The sequence below is a fragment of the Toxorhynchites rutilus genome, chromosome 1, assembly GCF_029784135.1.
Source record: "Toxorhynchites rutilus septentrionalis strain SRP chromosome 1, ASM2978413v1, whole genome shotgun sequence".
NCBI classification, from domain to species: domain Eukaryota; kingdom Metazoa; phylum Arthropoda; class Insecta; order Diptera; family Culicidae; genus Toxorhynchites; species Toxorhynchites rutilus.
Genome location: NC_073744.1, coordinates 65,795,680 through 65,822,046, shown reverse-complemented (window position 1 = coordinate 65,822,046; position 26,367 = coordinate 65,795,680). Strand labels below are relative to the sequence as shown.

The 26,367-nt window shown below is 39.4% G+C and overlaps 2 protein-coding genes across 2 annotated transcripts in view; both read right to left on the bottom strand.

Annotated features, from left to right (window-relative positions):
- Positions 1-26,367, bottom strand: part of LOC129761884 (uncharacterized) — a 144,585-nt gene that overhangs the window by 42,538 nt on the left and 75,680 nt on the right. The window contains exons 2-4 of the mRNA XM_055759714.1: positions 579-1,328; positions 216-329; positions 32-157 (exon numbers count right to left, since the gene is read on the bottom strand). Coding sequence (XP_055615689.1) covers positions 32-157; positions 216-329; positions 579-1,053 — 715 coding nt within the window. The 5' untranslated portion in view covers positions 1,054-1,328. The remainder of the gene's footprint in view (positions 1-31; positions 158-215; positions 330-578; positions 1,329-26,367) is intronic.
- On the bottom strand, positions 20,996-24,541 carry LOC129781940 (uncharacterized). Its single transcript, XM_055789442.1, has one exon. The coding sequence runs from the start codon at positions 24,539-24,541 to the stop codon at positions 20,996-20,998; it is 3,546 nt and encodes a 1,181-aa protein (XP_055645417.1).

Genomic DNA, 26,367 nt, shown 5'->3' with positions numbered 1-26,367 from the left:
TTACGAATTGCAACATTCAATCACTGTTTACCCATCGCCGGAAGGTAACCATTCGGATCCATGTGGAAGTCCTGATCCGAGTTGTATGAATTGTCCTTGAAGTCTAGATCTTCAACCGTCGTGGCAGGATGGGACAATGTTGACACCGATGACAGTCCTGGAAGCATAAATCATAAAAGTCCCCAACCAACCGACAGCTTCCAAATGTACGTTACCTTTTCCGACGATTTTTCCTAGCGACCCAATAATGCTGGGCAGGAACAGAACCAGTAAAACTGTTTTCACTATCTGCAGCCCAAACAGCAGAGGCCACACGAGTTTCTTCAGTCCTTAAACGAAAATAAATAAGCAAAAAGGTATCAGTGTCGGCTGTTACAAAATTACTACCTCAAGCTCACATGCACCGAAAATGGCAGTAAAATGAAAATTCCCAAAAGAAACCTACAAAGGAATGAGGATAAGCTCGCCTCGTAAAACATTGCGTTTCAGGCAAACAATTTACGGGGAATCAAATGAATATTGCCGTGTCAAATTTTCGTGACAGTTTCGGGTCTGCTCAGCAGAATCCTTTCGTTTACCTTTGAAGAAAAACAATCGCCCCGTTTCAACTGCCCGCGATGATTTTCCGTCTTTGAAAAAACGCCTCTCAATAAACCGGGCGACACCGTTGACGACCCTCAAATCAAACTCCGACAAACCGACGTCAGCATTCCTCGCAAGCGTCCGATTTCCGCCCCCGACTGGGACAGACGTGATGCCAGCTATAATTTCATTCATATTACGATCCAACGCGTCATTCACGTAGCTTACAAGAAGGGTTTCGAATTGCGCCAACTCGTTTGGTCGTTGCACGGCGGGACGCTTTGGTACCGCATCACAGCTTCCGCTGCTGCTGCTGGAGCTGCTACTACTGTTGAAACAAGTCGCGTTGGCTATCCTATGAGGATCCGCTGTGGTTTCGCCCAGCGCTAGTGGAATGATGACTGCCACAAACAATACGCTAACTATGTTAGCTAACCAAAGCATCATCCATTTCCGCGGTCTCGTTTCCATCCTGCTAATGTTGCGTAGTGGCTTATAACGACTTATAAAATTTTCTAATAACTAACGATGTTTGTAGACAGCAGCCTATTTTGAACTACTGTATTATCTTCTTAATCCCAAACGCAAGCCGGAGGATACTGCAATCAGTTCATGGATTGAACTGAACTCGTCCTCTTCGCCGACTTGTGGTAGCATCGAAAAATGGACTTATGGTGAGCGTCGATTCGAGTGTAAACTTTCTCTGTTGTTTCCCAGAAGTGCCTTCACTGTTTTGGTTTGTGAATCTGGAATTACACAAGAGGGAAATTGTTTAATAGGATTGTTTGTTTGCGAAACTGTAAACTTGGACAGGTAATAAGTAGGTTTCTGTACTGTAATTGACAAATGTGGAAAGATTTGGCTAATTTTCGGCACACATACACGTTAGTCATCAAATTTTAGATAATCAGCCAGTATTCTTACAAGCTTACAAGAAGGGTTTCGAATTGCGCCAACTCGTTTGGTCGTTGCACGGCGGGACGCTCTGGTACCGCATAAAAATATATTGAGCAATTCCACGCCAAATTAATCGAAAAACAGAAAAAATTGACGCGATTTTATTCAAAATTGTATTCTTATTTTGAAGGTGCATTTTTTCCTCCTGCAAATCTAATAAGATTTTCATCTCACACTATTATAAAAAAAATTACGCGAATCGAATAAATGAAAAAAATAGGAGACTGTATATAATAGAGTCCGCTCTTTATTAGGTTCCTTCACAAAGTTAGAGCGACAAATTTAGAGGTTATTCACTACAACGCACAGTGGAGTTGTTCTGAAAAAAGAAGGTTCAAAATCATTGCTCATCTTGCCTTACATTTTAGCGGTTAAGTGTCTTCGGAAAAGTTGTTTAATCTCTTACTAAGTTACTATAAACAAAACTAACTTTTTATACTTTACAGTCCAAAGTATATTAATTTTTTTATTAATTTACTAGCTGACCCGTCAAACTTCGTTCCGCCCAGAATGAGTGTTTTGTTATGAATAAAGGGTGTGTCACATCAAATTGCATCACGGAAGAAACGCTGTAGAAATTTATTTTTTAGGAATTATATCTTCTGCTTTCGCTTATAATCAGATAAGAGTGTATAGATCACGTTGGCCATGCTTCACTCTCAATTTTTCGTAAATTTGGAAAAATGTCGTCGAACGAAAAAGAGCGTCGTGAATTAATCCTGTGCACTCATTTCGAGAATCCGGAGTTGTCACATCGGGACATCGGTAAGATGCTGGGAATCGTCCAATCCACGGTCAGCAGATTACTAAAACGATACTTCGAGAACCTAACCATCGACCGGAAGGTGAAGAACGGCAAAAATGGATGCTCCGTCAGTGAAAAAGATCACAAGCGCGTAGTTAAGCAGTTTAGACGTGATCCGAGAAGTTCGGGCCGGGATGTCGCCAATAAGCTGAATTTGTCAAGTTCATTCGTCCAACGGACCAAGCAGCGGGAGGGCCTGCGTACATACAAGGTTCAGAAGGCTCCTAACCGCGACGAAAGGCAAAACATGGTGGGGAAGACGCGAGCCCGGAAGCTGTACACCGAAATGCTGACGAAGCCGCATTGCCTGGTAATGGACGACGAAACCTACGTCAAAGCGGACTTTCGTTAGCTGCCGGGCCTGTTGTTCTTCTCCGCAGAGGACAAATTCAGCGTTCCGGAAGAGATTCGCAAGCAGAAATCATCCAAGTTTGCCAAAAAGTACATGGTGTGGCAAGCGATCTGCTCTTGCGGAAAGCGGAGCGCCTCCTTAGTGATGACCGGCACAGTAAACGGGCAGGTTTACCTTAAGGAGTGCCTCCAGAAGCGCTTACTACCACTATTGAAGCAGCACGAGGGCCCGACCATCTTCTGGCCGGATCTCGCTTCGTGCCACTATTCAAAGGACGTGTTGGAGTGGTACGAAGCCAACGGGGTCACCTTCGTGCCAAAGGAAATGAACCCGCCCAACGCGCCGGAGCTTCGCCCAATAGAGAAATATTGGGCGATTATGAAGCAGGCCCTCCGGAAGAACCCAAAAGTTGTCAAATCGGAGGCGGACTTCAAGAGAAAATGGATTTCTGTTCAAAAAAAAACTACAACCTGACGTTGTACAGAACCTTATGGACGGGGTAAAGAGGAAGGTGCGAGCATACGGGCTTGGGCTCGAAGTATGAATAAAAAGAAAATGCCAAAAGTTGTTTAATAGTTTTTATTTTACTGTCTAAAATTTTCAAAAGGATCGGTCTACTGGGTGAATTTCTACAGCATTTTTTCCGTGATGCAATTTGATGTGACACACCCTTTACATTCAAACATTCACGTTTTCTTACTACGCAAACGTTCGAGATTCAGTTATTGCAACACAAGTCAGCCACTCGTGATAAACAAAATGCGAGTCATCAGAATATCAATCAGCGAACGGTAAACATAAACATACACACGCTACATCGACGATCACGCCATCTGGACCGTTCCCGATAACATAAACATAAACATCATGCCACCCAGATCGTACCCACCAAATATGCTTAGTTAGGATAAGATTAAATATTGTAAACCATTTCATTCAGTATAAAAGGCAGGGATAATATTTGTGAAGAGATAGTTATATTCAATCAGTGAATAAAGAAGGAGCTTCACTCCGAAAGTGAAATTAATTTTTAAGTAAATTAGTCCGAAAATTATTAACTGTGCCAATCACAGAACTCTCCATTGATTGATTTTCTAATTGACCCTTTACAATTTCTTTTTAAATAATTTTCATTGTTTTTTTATGTTTCATCATTTTAATGTAATTTTTTTACGATCTAGACTACGATCTTTTTTAATTTGAAGATGAACTTGCACCAATAACACATGCCAATGACATATATTATGAATTTTGTATGAGTAGTACAAACCATCCGTCATATAAATTAATAAAAAATATAAAATAAACATTATATTTTTTCATTGTTTTGATTTTACGATTATTCTATATCTATATACGACCATTCCATGCCAACCCGATATAGTGACCATTTCCATTTTAGGGTGATCCGAAAAATCAACTTTCTTCCCTGAGCTGAGCTGACGATTTTTCACAAAATCAGAGAGGTGTCTTTCTTCGGTTTTGAGTTTATGATTTTTCAATGTTAACATGTTTTCAGTTTTCGTTTAATATTTAATATTAATATATTAATGCGACTAGACTACATCTATTCGACTGGAATCCAATTTTCACGCAAGTGTGGTAAATGAAAAAAGATCAACTCATTGGCTTTAAATTGATATATTGATCATTTGAATCGCCCCAATGACTGAGTTTCTTGTGGAGCCCAACTTGCGGATAAATTAATAAATTAAAATCAAACTCAGTTAGTAGGCAACTTTTACATGATCTAGCAATATTTTATTTAATTTGAAGATGAATTGACAACAATAACACATGCCAAAGTCATATTATATGGATCTCGCGAATAGCTGCAGTACAAGCCATCCGCACTATAAATCAAAAAAAGTATAGTATAAACATTATAATGAGATGGTTTGAATTTTAATATTTTTCAGCATATCCTATAGTTACACTTAGGTACCTATTCTATCAAAATCCTTTCAAAAATCCTATTCAATTGGAACGAGGAAAGTATCACCCATATCTGAGTGAAGGGAAGACAAAACTGTTAAGTTGACATGTCGATCATCTAAATGCAGTAGTTCAAAAGTTATGAATTTTTGAAAAAAAGTAATTTTTCAAAAAAAGTGGAAAATAGTGATTTTTCGGACCACCCCAAAACAAAAATGGTCATCCTAATAAAAATTTTTTTAAAATACAGGTCTAATGTTTTGCGATAAAAAAAACAAAATTACCATTTTATGTTGGTTTTATCGGTTTGGCATGAAATGGCTGTATATATAAAAAATCATAGTTCCGTCTGTCTGATTCTTTTAGAATTGGAAATTACTGAACCGATCGGTGTGAAAATTTGTATGTAAGGGTTTCGGGGTCGGGGAAGGCTCTTATGATGGTTCGAGAATTGCTCCCCCTCTCTAAAGGGGGGTTGCTATTCATGTAAAACACAAATTGCTGCATAAGTCAATAACTAAAGCCTGTTCACGTTAAATTTCGGACACTTTTCTTACAGTTCTTACATGACAGCTGAAACCCTCCTCTTTATTTCGATGTCTAACATGTTTGAATTCTTCTTCAGTTTGGTAAAATGGCGTCGAATCAAGTGGAAGTACGCAAACGCATTTTGCGCGAACGGCAGCAAAATCCAACACTTTCGGTACTTTTCGGTTTCGCCAAAAAGCTAAAACGACCGAAAAGTACCGTGTTTAGTGTATGCAAATCGTTTGACCAGCGCTTAGCTGTGAATCGGAAGGTTGATAGCAGAACAAATCGAAAAGTGAACCGAAAGGTGGTTGCCATTATCGTGAAACATCCCAACCTTTCAGTTAGAAATGTGGCTCGAAAGGTTGGAAAATCAAAATCATATGTACAAAAAGTGAAACAAAGGCATGGACTGCAGGCGTACAAAGTGAAAAAGGTACCTAATCGTGATGATAAGCAAAATTTCACTGCAAAAATCCGTGCAAAGGTGCTCTACACCCAGTTTTTGCAAAAATGTTCTTGCACCATAATGGACGATGAAACTTATGTTCTTGAAGACTTCAAACAGCTTCCGGGTCTCGCTGCAATGCGAAGGAATGCCGTAGCCGAGTGTAGGACCAAGAAGCAGTCTAAATTCCCCAAAAAGTACTTGGTTTGGCAGGCCATATGCAGTTGTGGCCGAAAATCCAAATCTTTCGTCTCTACCGGCACTATCTACAAAGATGTCTACGAGAAGGAATGTCTCCAGAAGCGGTTGCTACCATTCATAAGAAGCCACAACTCTCCAGCGTTGTTTAGGCCAGATTTGGTCTCTTGTCACAATGCACAATGTGGAGGCGATCTGGCGTAGTGGTAACATCCATGCCTGTCACGCTGAAGGTCACGAGTTCAATTCTCACTCCCGACATTCTTCCAAAAATGGAAGCAAAAGTGACGAACCAGCCAAATGAGTTGAAAATCACTATAATACAGAAGAAAAAAAAAAAAAAAAAAACAATGCACAATCCATCCTGGAATGGTATAATGCACATGAAACAGCAAATCCACCGAACTGTCCAGAACTTCGCCCAGTGGAAAAGTACAGGGCTCTGATTAAGCGAAAACTATTCGAAACTAAGAAGAGAGCGAATAGCATTAATGATTTAAAGAGGAGATGGAAAAGCGCCGCCGCGAGCATATCCGAGGATACTGTACGGAACCTAATGGCAGATGTTCCCAAGAAAGTTCGTGAATTTTACAGACAACGTAATTAACATCGAAGTAAGCTTTCCTTGTTTTAGATATAAGTCTATTTTACTGAAATAAACAATAAACAAAATCGTTTTTTTTTTGTATTACGTGAATTTTTGTTTTATTGGCATCATTTTGATGTCCGAAATTTAACGTGGACAGGCTTTAATGAAGCTAAAGGAGTCAAACTTGGCATGTGAGGGTTTTTGGGTTCGAGAAATGTTTCTATGATGGTTTGACATACCTCCCTCCTTTGAAAGGGAGGGAACCTCTCCTCTCCTTTGGAAGGAGAAGGAGGGTCCCATAAAAATATTACACATATGTCAATCAACCATATTAACAACCAGGGTTGCCAACTATAATTTTCAAAAATCAGGAAGAGTATAAATAAAAATCAAGAAGAAATCAGAATAGCTCGTATTGGTTTGTCCGGAAAATTCATGTCGATTCTTGGAAAAACAAAAACGTCCTTCACGCAGTTTAAAATCCTACATTTTTCGTCGGAAGCTGTCCGAGGTATTTTTTATGAAGGCCTTAGAGATGAAGTTTTGCGTTTGAGAGACTTTTGCAGGGAACTGAACCTGTAGTAATATGAAGGTGCAACATTTGTTCAGCTGATGAGGCAGCACATTCCAGCTAGACTCTGAAAAAGTTGACAATCGAAATTTGGCGTTGCCCTGATGGAACACGGCACCCAGTGTTGCCACACGTACAGATTTATCTGGAAAGGTACAGATTGTTTCGTTATTTTTGGTACAGATTCTGTACGGTACAGAGTACATATTGACGTAGGACTACGTCTTTCATTTCAATACCGGGGTGTAAAATTAAAGTTTCGAAAACGAAAGCGTTACGCCGGAGACCGAGATTTTGAGTATTAATAGCTCCTAAACAACTGAACGAAATGGTATGATAAACACTTCATTCGAAAGATAAAATGTCTACGCGTTCTATACTTGTTACTTTCTGATCCAAAAACTTGTTTCAATAGTCTTAAATTTGCTTTCAAAATAGGCTATTGAAATCACCAATCGGTATATAAGCGAGCGCCGCTCGGAAATCCATTCAGTTCTAATTGAACAGCGATTGGAGCATGTTGTCGCTGTTGTGGTGAAGCTCTTCATTTATCATGAAAGCGCGGATGAACGGTGTCACCAAGAGCCTGTTTGTGCACCTTAGGTCAGAAGGGAATCCATCAGGAGGAGAGTGATGCTACAAACGGTTCCCCGGGAAGATCTCGAAGCAGCCGCTACACACACACACACATACACGCACGGAATTCTTTCCGTTTGGATCGAGAAAGATCCGGAAAATAATCTGTCAGTTCCTCTAGGAATTTAAAAATACATTCATGTGAAAGAGTTTATTTGAATGTTTTCTATCCATGTAACACTGTGACCAAATATGTTTCAATCAAGTGCTATTAACAGATGGTTATCGAGTTAGCATTAACCACTGGTGGGCTTCCAGTATCGAGGAAAATGTGGAAATATCTAATCGTTACTGAAAATAATCTGCCAGTTCCTCTCGGAATTTAAAATTACATTCATATGAAAGAGTTTATTTTAATGTTTTCTATCCATGTAACACTGTGACCAAATACATTAGGTTTTGTGATTTTTCAATCAATCGCAATCAACAGGATAGCTTCTGAAGATTATTCTTCCCCATCAGTAGGATATTTCCGTATCCAATATTGGATGTATAAAACCTTGTGCCTCCAACGTAACGCTCTCGTTTTCGAAGTTCTCCAAATATTCATTCATTCAGAATGAATTCAAATTCAACTTCATACAAATGATCTCTAAATCAACGATAGTCCTACGTCACCCTTGCGGTTATACCATAGATATAACTCACTTCCTGTTTTTAAGTCAAAAAGTACTGATTGGCACACATTTTTTTCCGCTTGTGAAATTTCTTACATTCGAACAAAGCAAAATTGAGGTACATGACGACTTCTCTTGGAGCGATTTTCTAAAATTTTAATTCATGGTGGTACGCAATTTAGATTCAAAAAAACTATATGTGAGCATTATAAAACACACGAAGGACTTGCAAATGTAAATGTAGTATTTATACGAATATTTTCGATGGTGCAGATTTTTGGGCAGATAGTACAGATGAGAAAGATTTTTGACCCCTCTGGTACAGATTAAAATGTGGCAACACTGACGCCTTTCATACTGACTAATTTTGAAAGTTCGTCCTGGATCGCTGTTTTTTTATTTGTCTAGTTGTGAACAATATAGTTGAGTAATAACTGCACTCTGAAACGTGTTCCTTCATCAACAACTCTGCAGTTACTCGTACATACACATCATACAAGGTAATGTTGTTCCTCAAACTTAATCTCGTCATAATTTCTTGAATTCGTCAGATATTCTGGTTTCATGAAATTATTAAGCACTGTTTTGAAAAGCTTTGAGATAGTTGTGCTTAGTGAAGATAATTCAAGATTTTCACTCTGAAAAGGTTTGTTCAGTCGATTTACATCTGGCTATGTATGGCTATGTAGCTATGTATCAGGAGAATTTACGAAACAAAACCCAGTTTCAGTTATGCATTAATTTAAGAATCTTCATAAAGAAACAATTACTAACAATTGATATTGAATACCGAAGCCATTTTTCTGCACTTTTTATAATTACCAAGTTTTAAGATATATTAATCATATTAATCCATCGTTAATGTAAAGATCACTCAAATTTTAGTTCGAAGAATATATAACTATTAAATTTCCAATGAATAAAATGTTCACATAGAAACTGTGAAATAATATTTGACCAAATAATGAACACTGTTTTTGTTCTGTACAAATTTGTTGTCTTTTTTATCCACAAAAAATAAGAATTTGACTATGTGAACCAAAACAGACCATTCGTACCAAATGAACCATCTGCACCAGGGCCTGAAATCTTCGAAGGTGAAAAATAAAGACCGACTCTACTCTTCGTAGCTTCACTTCGACTAGAACTGCTTTGGCAGTCACCGCCAACAAAACAGTGACCTCACTAGAAAATGAATTGACTAGCGTTGATTAGCGAGGATGACTGGTGAACTAGTCCAGTCAGTGGTGATTTTAACTGACGCGACTAATGAATACAAATCTGCCTTGACTTCAAAACTTGATTTCTGATGCAACAAAGTAGTTACACCATCAATGGATGGTTTATTGTCTACCCGTCGTAAACTCAAACCAAAGAACTTAGACAATAATCAAGTATACTATTAAAGTCCTCGCGCTAGTATTAGTAAATAGCGTGCAAAATAGCGCACACACACTGCACACTATTTTATACGTGTGAGTACTTTTCATGTACGATACAAAATAATCTAGCTCACCTGTAGCGTATGTCTTATCACGTTGAACTCGAACATCAATGCATGCACACGTACATGGAAGAAATAAAGAGAGTAACGAATTCATTTTGGGGGAAGTCACTTCAAAATGCAATGAGGACAATTTGACTGGGAAAAATGAAATGATATAGTCGAGTCGGTAGAGGGAGATAGCGACTAAACGCCCGACTGACTGTTTAGTCGTTTTGGCGAGGAAACTGCGTGAAGAAGCCAAAAGTCATTACTAACTGATTACGGATACAGTCAGTCAGATAGTCAGCTGACTATCCAGTTAATCATGACTACGAAGAGCCCTGATCCGTACTATCCGTACCAAGTACACTTAAGTTTTGTTGGCCATTAAACATTGTCTCGTTATTCGAAATGGCACTGTTTCGCGAAATTGATTTGATGTGAAGATACAATAGAGCCTTTTTTCACTTCCCTACAATAACATTGATTTACAAATACATATTCACGATAAAAAAACTAAAAATATGTTCAATCACATTTGTCTAAAATTCCGAACACCATTTTTGTCACTGACTCAAATTTCGAACACTATTCAAATACAGGTCGGACTCGATTATCCGGAGACTCGATTATCCGGGATTCGATTATCCGGAATTTTTGACTCGATTATCCGGAGTATTTTATTTTTGATTTTCGGAAATTTTGAATAATTTGTATAATAATTCTTTATTGAATAGCTAACATGGGTATCAAAAGAAAGGGCTTGACTAGTAGAATGCAGTTATTTATGAAAAATGCAAATCCAACATGGCGGCTACTACAAAATGGCGGATTTCATATTTTCTCAGAACCCCATCAATATGGGTATCAAACGAAAGGGCTTGACTAGTAGAACACAATTATTTATGAAAAATACAAATCCAAGATGGCGGTCACTACAAAATGGCGGATTTCATATTTTCTCTGAACTCCATCAATATGGGTATCAAATGAAAGGGCTTGACTAGTAGAATACAGTTATTTATGAAAAATTCAAATCTAAAATGACCACCACCACAAAATGGCGCCATATATATTTTTTTCACAATGATGGGTATCAAATGAAAAGGCTTAACTAGTAGAATACAGTTATTTATGAAAAATGCAAATCTAAGATGGCGGCCACTACAAAATGGCGATTTTCTTATTTTCTCATAACCCCATCAATATGGGTATCAAATGAAAAGGCTTGACTAATAGAACATAGTTATTTATGAAAAATGCCCAAAAATGTATCAAAACAAAGTTTTCGAGTAGTAGAACATAGCAGATAATGAAAAATCCAATTTCAAGATAGCCGCAGTCCCCAAACAACTAATTACTTTTTGAATGGTTTCATTCAGCTTGACCTGTTTCAATGTATGTTTGAATGTTTGTTGGGTTGTCCCACATTAATAGAAAATTGACCCCGTTCCTGTTGAATGATCAATCTGAAATTTGGAACATGGCTGAATGGCTTGATTTTTAGAATACACTACACGATGAACAACATAAATTCGAAAAGGTCGCCGCCACAAAATGGTCGACTATGTATTTTTTGCAATCCCCTCAATATTGGTATCAAATTAAATGATTTGACTAATAGAATACAGTATAGGTCGGACTCGATTATATGTGATTCGATTATATACAATTTTGGACTCGATTATATTCAGTTTGGAATTTTTTTTTATATTTCTAATATCGCTTATTTCATGAAGAAATGTAACCTTTCAACGTTAAGGTGAAGTTTAAGTGGCTATTACATGTACAGTGGGGTAAAAATCGTGATTTTTGAAGATTTTGCTTAAATTTTCACCAGGAATTGTTTATATCGATATTGCAGCCAAATTAAGAAAGATAGAAGTTGTGCGTCAAAGAACAAATTGTGGAGCGGTTGAAGAACTTCATTTTAATTGATAAAAACAATCTAGTCTAATATGAATTTTTTGGATAAAAGTAATAATAACACATTAAAAATTATCAACTTTTAAGTGCTTCACTTACAAAATGTTAAAATTCCCTAATTCAGTTGTTCCACTGCTATATCCTGTACTAAATTTTCTCATCTTTCAAATGAAAGCATCAGAATCGTCTTCGTAGCTTACTTTTTAATGTAGAGCCAGTTTGAAGCAACAGAGTCCGGAACATAAAAAAGGTCTTTAACTCTGTCATTGTTGAAATTCGAACATATGCGTAGGAGGATTTTTTTCATCAAATATGATCGTCTATCACCTCCTGAGAGAATCTGGATAAATATTTTTTTTTCATGTGAGAAAGGTGTTTTCTGACTTCAAGGGGATGAATCAAAAATCAAATTCCTCTTTTATTTTCAAAAACGAAAAATACAAGTGAAAAAAAAATGAAGAAAAAAAATTTTTTTGACTCGATTGTCCGGAGGATTCGATTATCCGGAGTGAAAAAAAATCAATACTCCGGATAATCGAGTACGACCTGTACCATTTTAATGATATTATCAGCATAGAATATTATTCGTTCATCCATTTATAGTTGATTCTTACCTTTTATATCACTTAACATGAAAACAGCAAAAGAAAAAAAAATAGATGATTTTCATACAATTTGTCAACACAAACATTTCATTACTGGTTTCGACAGTCACTTTTTTTGCAAATGCTTTGTATTACAAATCATAGGCTGTGTCGATACCTGGAGAGCAACTACGAAATGTACAGTTTACCCAAGCTCAAGCTCAAAATCAAGCTTATAAGCTGTATCGATACCTGTAAATGATGTTGAAATGAAGCCTAAATCCCAAATAATGACAGGGTTTTCATTATTCAATTATGCATAACATTAACGTTTAGTAAATTTACATTTAGAAGTCAATTTTAGATTTTCATTTTGCAACTTGTACCTTCCTGTTAAACGTGAAAAACATCAAGAAATATTACATCAATCAATATGAATCGTAAAAGCTCACACGTACCTTCATATCAAATAAATTCTCTCTTTTCATCAATCTAATTTCATCAAATTATGTCAATACTTGAGTTAAAGTACACATTCTGCAATCAAACAATAACGAAATGCAATCTAGCGACCTACATTTCCAAGGAAATACAAAATCATTCTATATCATTACATCACGATTCCCATTTCTGACGCCTCGCCAGGTTATTATAACCGCCATTCCCACTGCTGGCCCAGATTTGTGGCATATAATCAGATCACCTTACGCAACAAATTTCGGCTTGGATGGTACGATGCCCCGAAAATATACGCTAGATCGCGAACGCTCTTGCTATCTTGCCATGTCATCTTGTCCCGATTTTGACGCCTTGCCAGAAATCGTAGAAGAGGTATGAACTCATCAAAGCGATGTATAATTATGATTTGAATCTATAATCATACCAACGTTTATCTCGAGTGTTCCATCATCGTCAGCATCATCATCATCACGGAGTTTCCAATGTTTCCGCGAATGTAGCCATGTGTTTGCACTGCCATTCGCAGAAAATTTCAAGGGAGCGGATTTCATTTTCTTGTTTGAAAACTTTATTAGAAATACTCAAAAGATGTCAAACAATTTTTGTGGCAAATGGATTTTGTTTCGTTTTCAACCCAAGCGCATCCGCTGTATAACAGTATAGCTTCCCGCCTCGTGTCTTGCGTAGATTTACTGAGTCCACCCAGGGACCACTTTATCATCAGAGATTTTGCCTCTCCGACCAGATCCAATCTAACGTGGAGCGGACGTAAAACAGTAAACTACGGTCAGCAAATGGGCATCGGTGATGAAATCGGCCATCGACGTAACAACGAAGGGTTTGAATTCCACACGGGACAGCGACCAGACAGCGGCTGAAAGTTCAAGCGCGCATTTCCGATACGAACAACCATGTTATTTGTGTTGTGTTATTTGCGGGTTGAGCATGGTTTGCAAATTATTTGTAGGTACTCCCGTATGTAGTATGTCCATGCCATGCCAAGTACTTGCATCGACCGAACATTAAACGGGTAATTTATGTTCATTGCTATTTACCATGATACCAAGGTCATAACCATGTGAGTGTATTTTCTTTTGTCGTTTGAGTGTGCCGAACGTTGGAAAGAACATTATTGAAGACATGTGAATTTGTTCTGAGTCAACTGCACATATTCGGACTAATAATAAATAGCTCAAGAGAAGAGAGCTCTACTACACTGCGTTTCACACCTACAGAACCACTCCATTTTTCTGAGTTTACAAAGATATATAAGAAGTCGGTTGAATCGAAGTATATAGTGTAGAATACAATAACTATCTTCATTTAAAAGATTGGCCATTTGAACTTTATTGTTGTGTTCAGGCGCGAAACATCCAAAAAACAAAAATTCCAGTGTTTCGTAACTATAGAACCAGATGGAAAAACTCTCACTCCTTTATAAAATTAACGTCAATTTCACATGGATTACGATTAGTTTCTAATTTATAGGTCACTAGCTGACCCGGCAAACTTCGTCCCGCCCAACATTTGTTGACGTAGAACTACGTCTTTCATGAAGGGTGCCAAATCAGAAAACAGGTCACGTTTTCATGAAATAAAGTTAATGTTAATAACTTTTGTTGCCGCGAACGGATTTTGGCGATTTACATACCCTAACATTTGTTTAATATGCTATGTATTAGAATCCCTTGTTTGTAAATGTTTAAAATTCATGAAAACTTTAAGCGTTTCCATGTTCCCATTCATTTGTTCTGTCCATTTGTGTGCTTTCCCGAACAGAGCTGTCAAGAACGAGCAACTTATTGACGACCAACGAAGGGGAAATCGTAGGATTTAAAGTCTCCGTAAACAAAGGAAAAGTAGAAGAATGAAGGGGAATACTTGCCTAGAGTATAAACAGTGGATCTCGCTGAGGCAAACTCTAGAGGCGAATGAACTGCAAAGTTTAAAGCCTCTTAAAAACAAAGAAAGAAGAAGAAGGCAAACTTTCATTCGGCATCGGACTGTTGAGCAATCCAGTTCACTTTGCTTTCGCTGCGCTTCGATCTAAGATTGGACCCCACCAGTGGTAATCCAAGTTGGATATCGTCGTGTGGTGTTTTGAGTTCATTTTTCGCGTTATGCGTATCGTGTGTTTATCTTTCCGCGTCATAAATTGGACGCTTCGCGTAGTGTGTGATGAACAAGAAGCAGTGGAAGGCAGGCTCGAGCCCTGCAAAAAACGAATGCATTGCCAGGGGCAATAAAATTTCGAGGCAAGCGTCATCTAATGATGCACGCGATGTGCAGTGAAAAGCGCTCGCACTGAACCGAGCCTTCGCGAGTGTGACACCGCATCGAACAACAGCGAAGCAGGCGATTTCGGCGCGTCGGTCGAAAATGTAAACGCCGTTACCCAGGCAGCAACCAAAATCAAGCTCCCCCCGCTGGTGGTGAAGGCGGTCGCTCGTGACAAACTCATCAGCAAATTCGCATCGATGGGTGTTAGAGCAGAGTACAAGCTGTGTGGCATAATTCAGTCTTTTCCAAGCAGTTAACATTGTTTGTTTTCCGTCATCATAAGGGTTTCGTTGGTCACAGCATTATAGAATAATATCCGAAGATATAAACAAGCGACTTATATAAAATAACAGCGTAGTTCTACGTCAACAATGCGGTCGTATCTTGGACACAACCTCCTATAATTTTTTTTTGTTATTAATACCTTCAAACATTCACGTTTTCTTACTATGAGCAAGTGGTCCAATGGGTCCAATCGCAGAACTGTTCATTGATTGATCTTCTAATCGACCCCGTTGAATTTACCTTTTACCATTAATTTCCTAGTTTTTCTAACAAAACTCATCATTATAATATAAGATTATTTTCAGACACAATTCTCGTTCAAGATTTTTCAACCACTTGCAAATAACATGTTTCTCCGTTACATGGAATAAATGTTTCATACAGAAAATATGATAGAATATAGACAGTCCTAAATCGGACAATTCCTTCCTCGAGTTGCTCTCATCAACACATTCGGAGATACTCTTTTATTGGAATAGATAAAAGAAGATATAGGAGTGCGTTTCATTACATTGAAATCCATTTCCAGTTTCGAAAAAGATCACATGGACTAACGCAAACAACAAATGGACTAACAGCACTTGTCACTATGTAATTGTAGAAAACATGGGAATTCAATTTTCCGAATTATCCCTTTTTCCATCAGAGTTTTCCGACCATTTTCAATTATCAAGTTTGGTTGGAATATTTATGGTTGAAATATGTGTAATATTTTTATGGGACCTCCTCTCTATTCCTGAGGAGAGAGGGTGTCATACCATCATAGAAACATTTCTTGGAGTGTCTAACCACCATAGGATCATTTATTGCACCCTAAAACCTCCACATGCAAAATTTGATTCCATTTGCTTGATTAATTCTCGAGTAATGCAGAAATTGGTGTTTCATTTGTATGGCAGTCCCCCCTAAGAAAGGGAAGGGGTCTCTTACTATCATGAAAACCTTCCCCGGCCCCAAAAACCCCTATATACCAATTCTCATGTTGATCGGTTCAGTAGTTTCCGATTCCATAAGAATCAGACAGACAGACAGACAGAAATCCATTTTTATATATAAAGATTAGGGTGCCAATGAAAATGGTCATCTCTAATTTCAAAAAGATACTTCAAATAAAAAATTTCACCACCTCATAAAACACCCTATGCCGAATTTCAGTTTATCGGACTTAAATTTTTTTTTGTCAAAACAAATGTTTTTGGTACTTGGTCGTTTTTACGCCTGAAAAATCTATTTTTGATATTTTTTTATGTAATTGTAAATCCAATTTTGCGTTTGTGACACCAGTAAGTGAAGCCCGAATGAGCTAATATTTTGCATAAGGGTATATTATCGTGCAAATCAACATTTCATAGCAAGTTCCGAATGAAAAATCGAGATAACTATTTTTATTGGCACCCAAAAACCATACTTTTCGTTTCGTACTCCGAAAAAAAGTCCCAGAATGCTTATTTTTGACAAGAGAAAAATTTTCGAGATGACACTAGATCTCGACGTTTTATGCAATTTTAAGACATCTAGTATCAACAATTTTTTTTTCGAAAACCCCGATTTCCTTTACTCCCCCCTTGGGTGATTTTTCGATTTTCAAAAAGCTCAAACCTTGACCGCTTTGCGCCACTCTCCCTTAAGTCCAATTGAGTTGAAATTCGGTATAGGGTGTTTTTTCGAGCTGGTGAACATTTTGTATAGCGTAACTTTTTGAAATTTTAGGGTCGTTTTTTCCCATACATTCATTGGCACCCTGATACCGCATCAGGAAAATAGAAGGTGGCCAAAATTTTCAAAACCATCAAACTATCGAAGTTCCCGAGACAATACTTCATCTGTCAGATCATTGATCTGAAACTTGGAACACACCTTTATCTCTGCTGTCATTATAATACGGTGTATTCCATTATCTTATAAAATCCAATTTGGCCACCGTTAGAAAATGGTTGATTTCATATTAGTTTAAATAAATTGGGATATGTGTAACAAATCAATGGACATGACATGGAGAACAACCTACATTATGAACATATAAATTCAGAAAGGTCGCCCGCACAAAATGGTCGGCTATGTATTTTTTGCATTCACGTCATTATCAATATCAAATGAAATGATTTGACTAATAGAATACTATACATCATGAAAACATTCCTAAAAAAAGTAGGCAAAAATCAAACATTTTTCAAAATTGTGGAATGTTTTTATTGTAGAGAAATATACTAATAATACAGTTAATGTACTAAAAAATAGAAAATAAAAAAAAAGTAAAAACAAACTTTTTAAGTTAAACGGTTTCATTATGAGAGAAAACATAATAATAAAACAGGAAGTGGGTAATATCCACTTGTTTACCACTTCGAATATTATTTTAAAATGCATCGAAATTTTTGTAATAGATTATGTTCTTCGTTACAATTTGATGAACGTCCTTTTACGTTTGATATGATGCCTAGGACTACCAAAATATGTGAACGGAAGAATTGTCAAACGGTCATTGTATTTTACATTTCCCTCTGAAATTCTTGCACATCTCATGTTTACGTAGTTCTCGAACCGTGAAAGTTCATTCACCTCTAGTATCTGAAATGACGATTTTCGCAGGCTTCTCAGTTTAAAAGTACGTTTTAGGGAAACATATTCCGGTCTGCACAACGACAAGCGAATATAAAAGTACTTAACACCACCCTCGACTTGCATGTATGTATTTGCAAAGGGGATTCCCCCAGGCACATTAATTTTGAAGTCCGTGTTAGGGAAACAGGGCTCGGTGGGAACAAAAATACCTGCGACTTGCATGTATGTTTGCAGAGCGGAATTCCACAGGTACATCGATTTTGAAGTCTGTATTGGGGAAACCATAAATCGGGCCAATCAAAACTTAACAGTTAGGGCGTTTAAATAACGCTCTACATTTTACAGTTATTCGATTGTTCATCTCATGAAAAATAATATTTTATTAATTGTGATAGACGCGTAGAAATATTTCCTATCAATTGATGCAAACATCTTTCCGATTTATTAAGAAATGTTCGAGTTATAAGCATTCGAAATACGAGTAGGTTTAGCACACAAATCGGCAGAACAAATGTATGGGAAAAAGGAAGATCTTCCAGTTTTCATGAATTTAAACCGTTTAGAGATTGGCGAATTGTAATATATAGCATATCAAACAAGTCTTGGAGAATTTCCGATTCGATTGGTATGCGAATCATGAGAATTCTTTCACAGTGAACATAGTTATTGACGTTAACTTTATTTCATAAAAACGTGACCTGTTTTCTGATTTGGGACCCTTCCTGAAAGACGTAGTTCTACGTCAAAAATGTCATTGCAATAGTGCACAGGAAACAACTCTATTGCAATTATCTACCTATATTGTACTGTCACGATCAAAGGAAGGAAGGTCTTGTATTATAGAGACTTTAAACTTTTGCAGTTCATTCGTCTCTAGCCTTGAGGAAGGCCCTTTGAAAACTCTACTCTACTCTACTCCAGCGCTACCACCTCCGCCCTCTTGCCTTGAGAAAGGCACTCGATCCCTCGCTGTCCAGCTCGTCCAGCAACGATGTTGTCCAGTCGGTGTCCACACAAAGAATGAACGTTGGTCGCGATCGAGGCTCAATGATTGCTATTTAAGTGAAAAACGAATGATTTTACAGAGACACTCGCTGCCTCAAACAAAGGTTTCCAATTTGATTCTCTCACCATCTAACGTCATTCCGTGAGGCAAATGAGAGAATGCAAAATTCTCTGAGAATTGATGAGCGGAATCGAGACAGTGTTTTTCCGTTTAACTCGAGAATGAATTTTGCAGAGATGATAGATGAATATTTTCTTACTCAAATAAAGTGAGGCATAAACGGAGAATAGAAGGGTGAGTTTTATCTGTGAATGAGTGTGGTTGAACGAATTTCGATGCGATTTTGCCCATATCTGGTTATATATGTGATATAGCCGCAAGGTTGACGTAGGACTATCGTTGATTTAGTGATCATTTGTTTGAAGTTGAATCTGAATCCATTCTGAATGAATGAATAAATGAATATTTGGGGGACTTCGAAAACGAGAGCGTTACATTGGAGGCACAAGGTTTTATGCATCCAATATTCGATACGAAAATATTCTTCTAATGGGGAAGAATAATCTTCAGAAGCTTTCTTGTTAATTGCACTTGATTGAAAAATCAAAAAACGAAATGCATTTGATTGCAGTATTATATGAACAGAAAACATTAAAATAAACTCTTTCGCTTGATTGTGATTTTCAATTCCAAGGGGAACTGGCTGATTATTTTTCAGCATCGATGACATCTTTCCGGATTCTTTTCGATTTTTTTCGTAGTCCACCAGTGGTTAATGCTAACTCGATACCATCAAACGGAAAGAGTTGCGCGCGCGTATGTGTGTGTGTGTGGCGGCTGCTCCGATGCCTCAAGCGGAACCAATTTTCGATGCTGGTACTTTCTCGGTCGACTTTTCAGTGACATCACTCTCCTCATGATAGATTCCCGTCTGGCCTAAGGTGCAAAAACAGGCTTTTCGTGACACCATTCATCAGCGCTTTAATGATGAACGAAGTTAGCTTCACCACAACAGCGACAACATTCTCCAATCGCTGTTCAATTAAAACTGAGTTGATTTCGGTTCTTGTTTTTGAGGGGACTTCAACCCAAAGGTCATTCGTCCCTGCCTGAGTGGATTTCCGAGCGGTGCTCGTTTATACAATGATTGGTGATTTCAATAATCTGTTTTGATAGCAATTTTAAGGCTATTGAAACAAGTTTTTTGATCAAAAAGTAACAAGTATATATCGCGTAGACATTTTATCTTTCGAATGAAGTGTTTATCATACCATTTCGTTCAGTTGTTTAGAAGCTTTTATTGCTCAAAATCTTGTTCTCCGGCGTAATGCTTTCGTTTACGAAATTTTGATTTTACACCCAGGTATAGAAATGAAAGACGTAGTCCTACGTCAATACAGATAATGTATTAAAAGCTAAAAAATAATTAGGCAAGAAGCATTTAGTAGTTATCGCACCCCTTCCTTTAATCTAGGGCATTGATTGGACTAAAACAAAAATCCTGGGGCACGTTGGATCTCCGTTATCCACAGTTAATAGTTTCATCATATGTACCATGATTTTATTTTAGTCTCATCAATGCCCTAGATTAAGGGAAGGGGTGCGATAACTACTGTTGTTCGTTAAAATTAAGATGTTAGTATTGGGCCATAGTGGCCCAACACGGCTTTCGGACTAAGTACTAACTCCTTCACGGTCGGTTTTAGACTGAACTGTATTTCCTTAAATTTTACATTGCTTAGGTCACTTGGGTGTTTCTTGTTTCTCCATGTCAGCACAAAATGTGCGTTTGATTATACAGCGTTCGCATTATTTTGATTATACAGCATTCACACTATCGAGTCGGATCCTCCGCTGCGCCCCTTCCAGTTCGCGCAGTCGTTTCGTGTTTCTCCTCCAATGGTAGTAAATGATGGCGATCACCATCGCCACGATGAATGCCCCGTCTATGGAATATGATGCGACGTCGTGCATCGATATGGTATTCTCGATCTTATCGCTGCCGAACATTATACTTGTTTTTAATTGTCGCGTTTTCTTGGAACTCGTAATGTTCCCTACATTGTGGCGCATTTTATTGCATCGAGGAGGGTCTTAATCGCTGACCCAAGCACTCGAGCGTGTGAAACCACTTCGTTTGGAATTTCGGGTCTCGCTATTATCAGCGGAAATTTGCATTGTCAATTTTTTCATAGGGTCGTCACCCAATCTGATTTCGTGTACTTCCATTTTCTCCCCCCTTTGGGACGAGGGCGTAGTCTACCGTCCCAAATCATTTGGGGTGCTTGGGGAGGGGGATCGTCTTCTAGTTCGATTGCTTCGGCTTGAGATTGCTGTTCGTTATCAGCTGTGTTGTCATACTCTTCTATAATGGGTTGAATGGTGTGCTCCTCGACTGGTAGAGGAGCAAGTGTTCGCACGTTGCGTTTGTAAATTCCGGTAGCGGTTCGCACTACTGCCACTCGGACTACTCCATCATTTCCAGGGTGTATTTGTGTGACAATTCCCATAGGCCACCTTGCTACGGGAAGGTGATCGTCTCCGATCAATACGATTTGGCCTACCTTAACGTTGGCTTGTTGCTTGGTCCATTTTGCATAATCACGTAACTGGTGGAGATACTCGTCTCTCCATCTTCTCCAAAATTGTTCGAGCTGCGATTGTACTCGTTTCCATCTGGTTGTGAGATTGCTTCCATCCTCACTCTGCGTAGGGATGGGCACGGCTAGCATTGGGCGTGCTATCAAAAAATGACCGGGTGTGATCGCGGTCGGTGAATCTGGCGTCGTGTAAACAGGTGTGAGTGGTCGCGAATTCATTATTGCGGCCACTTGGTAGAACAGTGTCTGCAATTCCATGATGTTTAGCTGTGCTCCTCTGGCCGCTGCACTAAAGAGCCGCTTGGCTACCTTTATGTTCGCTTCCCAAAGTCCTCCAAAGCTGGGGCTTCGGGGTGGAATGAATGAAAATCTTATTCTGTGAGTTGCCGCAATATCAACTAATTTGTTTTGAAAAACTTCATTGTTATATATTCTTCGTAAACGATTGAGTTCTCTGCTGGCCCCGACAAAGTTCCGCCCATTGTCGGAGTAAATAACCTCGGGTATTCCCCTCACTGATGTGAAACGGAGAAGTGCTGATATGAACGCTGCCGTCGACTGATCTTCGACGACTTCTAGGTGAACTGCTTTGGTCGCAAAACATATGAAGATGCAAGCATATGCTGTGGTCTTGCATTTCGATTTTTGATTGAGATATACTTCGAATGGCCCACATAAGTCCACTCCCGTGTGAGTGAACGCTACTGATTCATTTACCCTGGGCGAGGGCAGTTGTCCCATTCGTTGCTGTAAACGTCTGGGCCGCGCTTTGGCACATAAGATGCATCGTTGAATGACTCCTTGTACGGTCCTTCGGAGATCCCTCATCCAAAATCTTTGTCGAAATTCGTTTATTACCAGATCTGTTCCGGCGTGAAATCTATCCTCATGTATTTTTTGAATTATTACCCTCGAAAATGGGTGCGATTTGGGAATCAATATTGGATTCTTTTGTGAGATGGGCATTTCTGCATTGTGGAGTCTCCCTGTGACATGTATGACTCCATTTCTGACGATTGCGTTGAGATGCTGGAAAGGTCCTTTCGTAGGCACCTTCCCAGTTTTTCGTAATTCCGCTACTTCATTTGGATAAATAGTGGCTTGCATAATTCGGACTACGAGTGTTAGTCCTTCATTCAATTCAGTGGTGGTGAGTGGGCCCGATCTCTTTTCGTTTCTGATGCCTGTGTCTTTATTGACCTTCTTCATATTGTTTATGGCTCTACACAGCCATGCAAAGTGTCTTACTGTTTTGTCATGAGTGTGATGGTGCGGGTATTTTGCGATTAAGTCTTCGCATGCCTTTCCTGTTGCTGCTACCAATCGTGTTATTGGTTCTTTAATCTCTTCCTGTTCTGCAGCAGCAGTGTATTCGTAGCCGCTCTGCAGATAATATTGTCTTCTTCGTATACATTCCGGTCCGTGTAACCAAAATTCTAGTTTTGCTTCGCGTAATTTTCTGACTGGAATTCCTCTCGAAACCATATCAGCCGGATTTTCTTTCGTAGATATATATTTCCAATGCTCTGGATTCGTGGTGGAGTGTATCTTCTGCACTCTATTTCTAATGAAGGTTCCCCAACGTGTATTTGAAGATTTGATCCAACTTAGCGCTACTTGTGAATCACTGTAGTAATATTCCGACGAGATTCGACCGGCCAGAATGCTCTTTATTTTAGCAGTTAGTTCTGCTAGAAGTGCCGCCGCCAAGAGTTCCAGACGGGGCAGAGTGACCTTCTTCAAAGGCGCCACTCTCGATTTCGAACATAAGAGATTCGTACTCTCTTCTCCTTTTAAGTTGATTGCATGTAAGTAAATGACGCATCCATAAGCCTTTTCGGAGGCGTCACTGAATCCGTGTAAATCTAGTGCGATCGTATGACTCGGAGTCGACATCCGAGGTATTTCTATCTTGCTGAGCTCCACTAATGAAGCTTCGAACTTCTTCCATGAGCTTAGTGCTTGATCTGGAACATCATCGTCCCAGCTGACGTTATAAGTCCACAATTCTTGCATCAATATTTTAGCTGTAATGATTACAGGTTGTATCAATCCGATTGGGTCATACAGTCTCAAAATCTTCGAGACCATCTGTCGCTTTGTGAGCGCTTCGTATGTTTCACCTATGTTTTTCGTACTGATGAACTGGAACACGTCTGTTTTGGGGTTCCAGGCTATCCCCAATGTCTTTATGACCTCTTGGTCACCAACTTGGATCAATGGTTCCAAGTCTTTCTCTGGAATTCCTTCCAGTACGCTTGCGTTGTTTGATGCCCACTTTCGAAGTGGAAATCCATGAAGTGACAATGCATGCTCTATTTCTCGTTTCGTCTCCGTCAGTTCATCTGCGTTGGACGCTCCAATCATTAGATTGTCAACATAGAACGATCGTTGAATGGTGTCGGCAATTCTCGGATTTACCGACCGATAATCTTCAGCTGCTTCGTGTAGTGCCCTACAGGCCAAGAATGATGAAGACGCTTCACCATATGTGACAGTCGTCAGTCTATACGCTTTCAATTGATCATTGGGGCTGTCGCGCCACAAAATACATTGTAACCAAGTGTCTGTGTATGCGATGTGAATTTGTCTGTACATCTTTGCAATATCTGCTACTAGCACGTCGTTGTGCGTCTTGAAATCAATTAGCAGATCAAATAAGTCCTTTTGAATGGTTGGTCCCACGATTTGTATATCGTTCAGGGATACTCCGGTTGACGTCTTTGCACTTGCGTCGAACACCACCCTAACCTTGGTGGATGTTGAATCTGGTTTCACCACACACGAGTGAGGGATGAAATACTTTACTTTGTGAAAGTCTTCTGTGGTGACTGGTACCATATGTCCCAGTGTTTCATATTCATTCATGAATGCCCTGTACTCTTTGTACAGGTCTGCATTCCGCTTGAGCCTTTGCTCAAGCGATGTGAATCTTCTATATGCTTGTTGATAAGAGTCGCCTAACGATGACGGCTCCCCCCGTAGGGGCATTCGTGTAATGTATCTCCCGTCGGGAGCGATCTCTAACGTTGTGCGGAAGTGACTTTCCGCCTCGCATTCGTCATGTTGCTTTGGTTCCCAGTCTTGAAAGCACGCTTCTTCAAGACGCCAAAACTTCTCTATGAGTTTGGCCATTTCGTCCTGTGGGAATTCGAATTCATTTCTGCTACACCTTGTAGCAGACAATACAGTGGTTGATGGGCTGCTGTGACGTAGCGTCCCACATGCAATCCAGCCCAAGCTGGACTCTTGATACGTAAGACCGTTGGCTACGCTAAGCCGGCCTGGCATTAGAATTTTGAAAAATATTCTCGCTCCGAGGAGAATGTCGATTTCATTCGATCTGTAAAACTGGGGATCGGCAAGGTGCAATTGTTCTGGTATCCGTATACCCTTTTCATCAATAGCTGTGCTTGGTTGATCGTCCAATATCTTTGGCACTATGATCAATTCTAAACTTTCATTGTAGTTGCTTGCGTGAGAGGCTATCACAGTTTTGATACCCCTTTTAACATGTGCTTGTCCGCTAACTCCTTTAATGGTTACGTTTACCGAGTGTTGCGGAATTCCTAGGCTTCGAGCAGCCTTTTCTGTGATTGTTTCTACTTGACTCCCTGAATCAAGTAGACATCGAAGAGGGTGCCATTTCTGCTCACCCTTAACATGAATTATGGCTGTGCCCAGAAAGACGTATTCTTCCTGAGCTAGTCATTTCGTTGAACTTGCTTGTGCTTGATTGACATCCTTCTCGGGATGCAATTGTTGGATCTCGTCCCCCTTGGGAGAGTCTCCACGATGAAGTAGTGTATGATGCTTCGTGCTGCATATTTGGCATTTCCGTTGTGATTTGCACTCCTTCGTTGAGTGCCCAGGTATGAGGCAATTAAAGCAGTGCCTCCCTGCTTTGATAGTTTCCCATCGTTCTGGGATGCTCATTTTCGTGAATTTAGGACACGTAAATGCTGTGTGTCCTTCATTGTGACAAACGTAGCACCGATGTGCTTCCCTTTTGTCTTTGGTGGTCGCAGCTTTGCCTTCGATTGCTGCTACGACTTTCGGCTGGGGTCGATGACTAGAGTGTGCCGTTTCGGCAGCCACTTTGCAAGTCATCTGGTTAGCCAGCCGCTCTAATTCTATTTTGAATTCGCTCCAAACATAAATGCGCTGGAGGTCCAACTTTTCTTCAATCTTAGAAAGTGTTGATTCATCCAATCGTTCTTTCACTAAGCATATTAGTAACCCATTGGCGATGCAATCTGGTTCGCCAGGTTGTTCATTTGCTATTTGTCGAGTGGCGGACAATAGTGTATCGACAGCGTCGATCAGTCCTAGTATCGCTCTTTGCGATGCCTTATGTATCCTTTTAATTTTCAGCAGAGTGTAAAAGTAACCTTCATATGCGATTCGTTTCTTGTAGAATCTTGCTTCCAGTTTGGCCCAGGCTTCAGTGAAAGGCACTCCTGAATTCTCGAGTGCTTCGCAGGAGTTACGAGCGGGCTCGTATTCTAAACATTTCGCCAGGAAAGCGTATTTGCTTGCATCCTCGTTTAGGGTCGCAATCCGCTTCTCAAAGCGGGCTTTAAACGATAGCCACTCGGTGGCTGACCCACGGAACTTCGGGAGCTCCAATCGGGGTAAATAATCGGCCTTGCTATTGCCGGTGATCATTGTTTGATCCAGTACTTGCCTTGAACCTTCATCCTGACTCGGTTCATTCGTCTGTGATTGCGCATGCCGTATTCTCTTTGCCAAACTGGCTCTGGACTTGATATATGCGGGGAGGAGAGCATCCCGTCTCTTGGAGGGCCCCGTTTGGCCCTCAATTTTCAGTATCACTGCACAAGCTTGATCGTACAAGCTTGTTAGTACTTCTTGTTGCACTAGTAATGTTTCGACTTCGTCGTCGTCTTCTGCTAATTTGCATGCGTCTTTGATAATCGGAGCAATGCTTTGCTCCAGTG

Bases quoted from the DNA above. Each gene is read 5' to 3' on its own strand.
- LOC129781940 (XM_055789442.1), bottom strand. From the start codon at position 24,541: ATGGCCAAACTCATAGAGAAGTTTTGGCGTCTTGAAGAAGCGTGCTTT.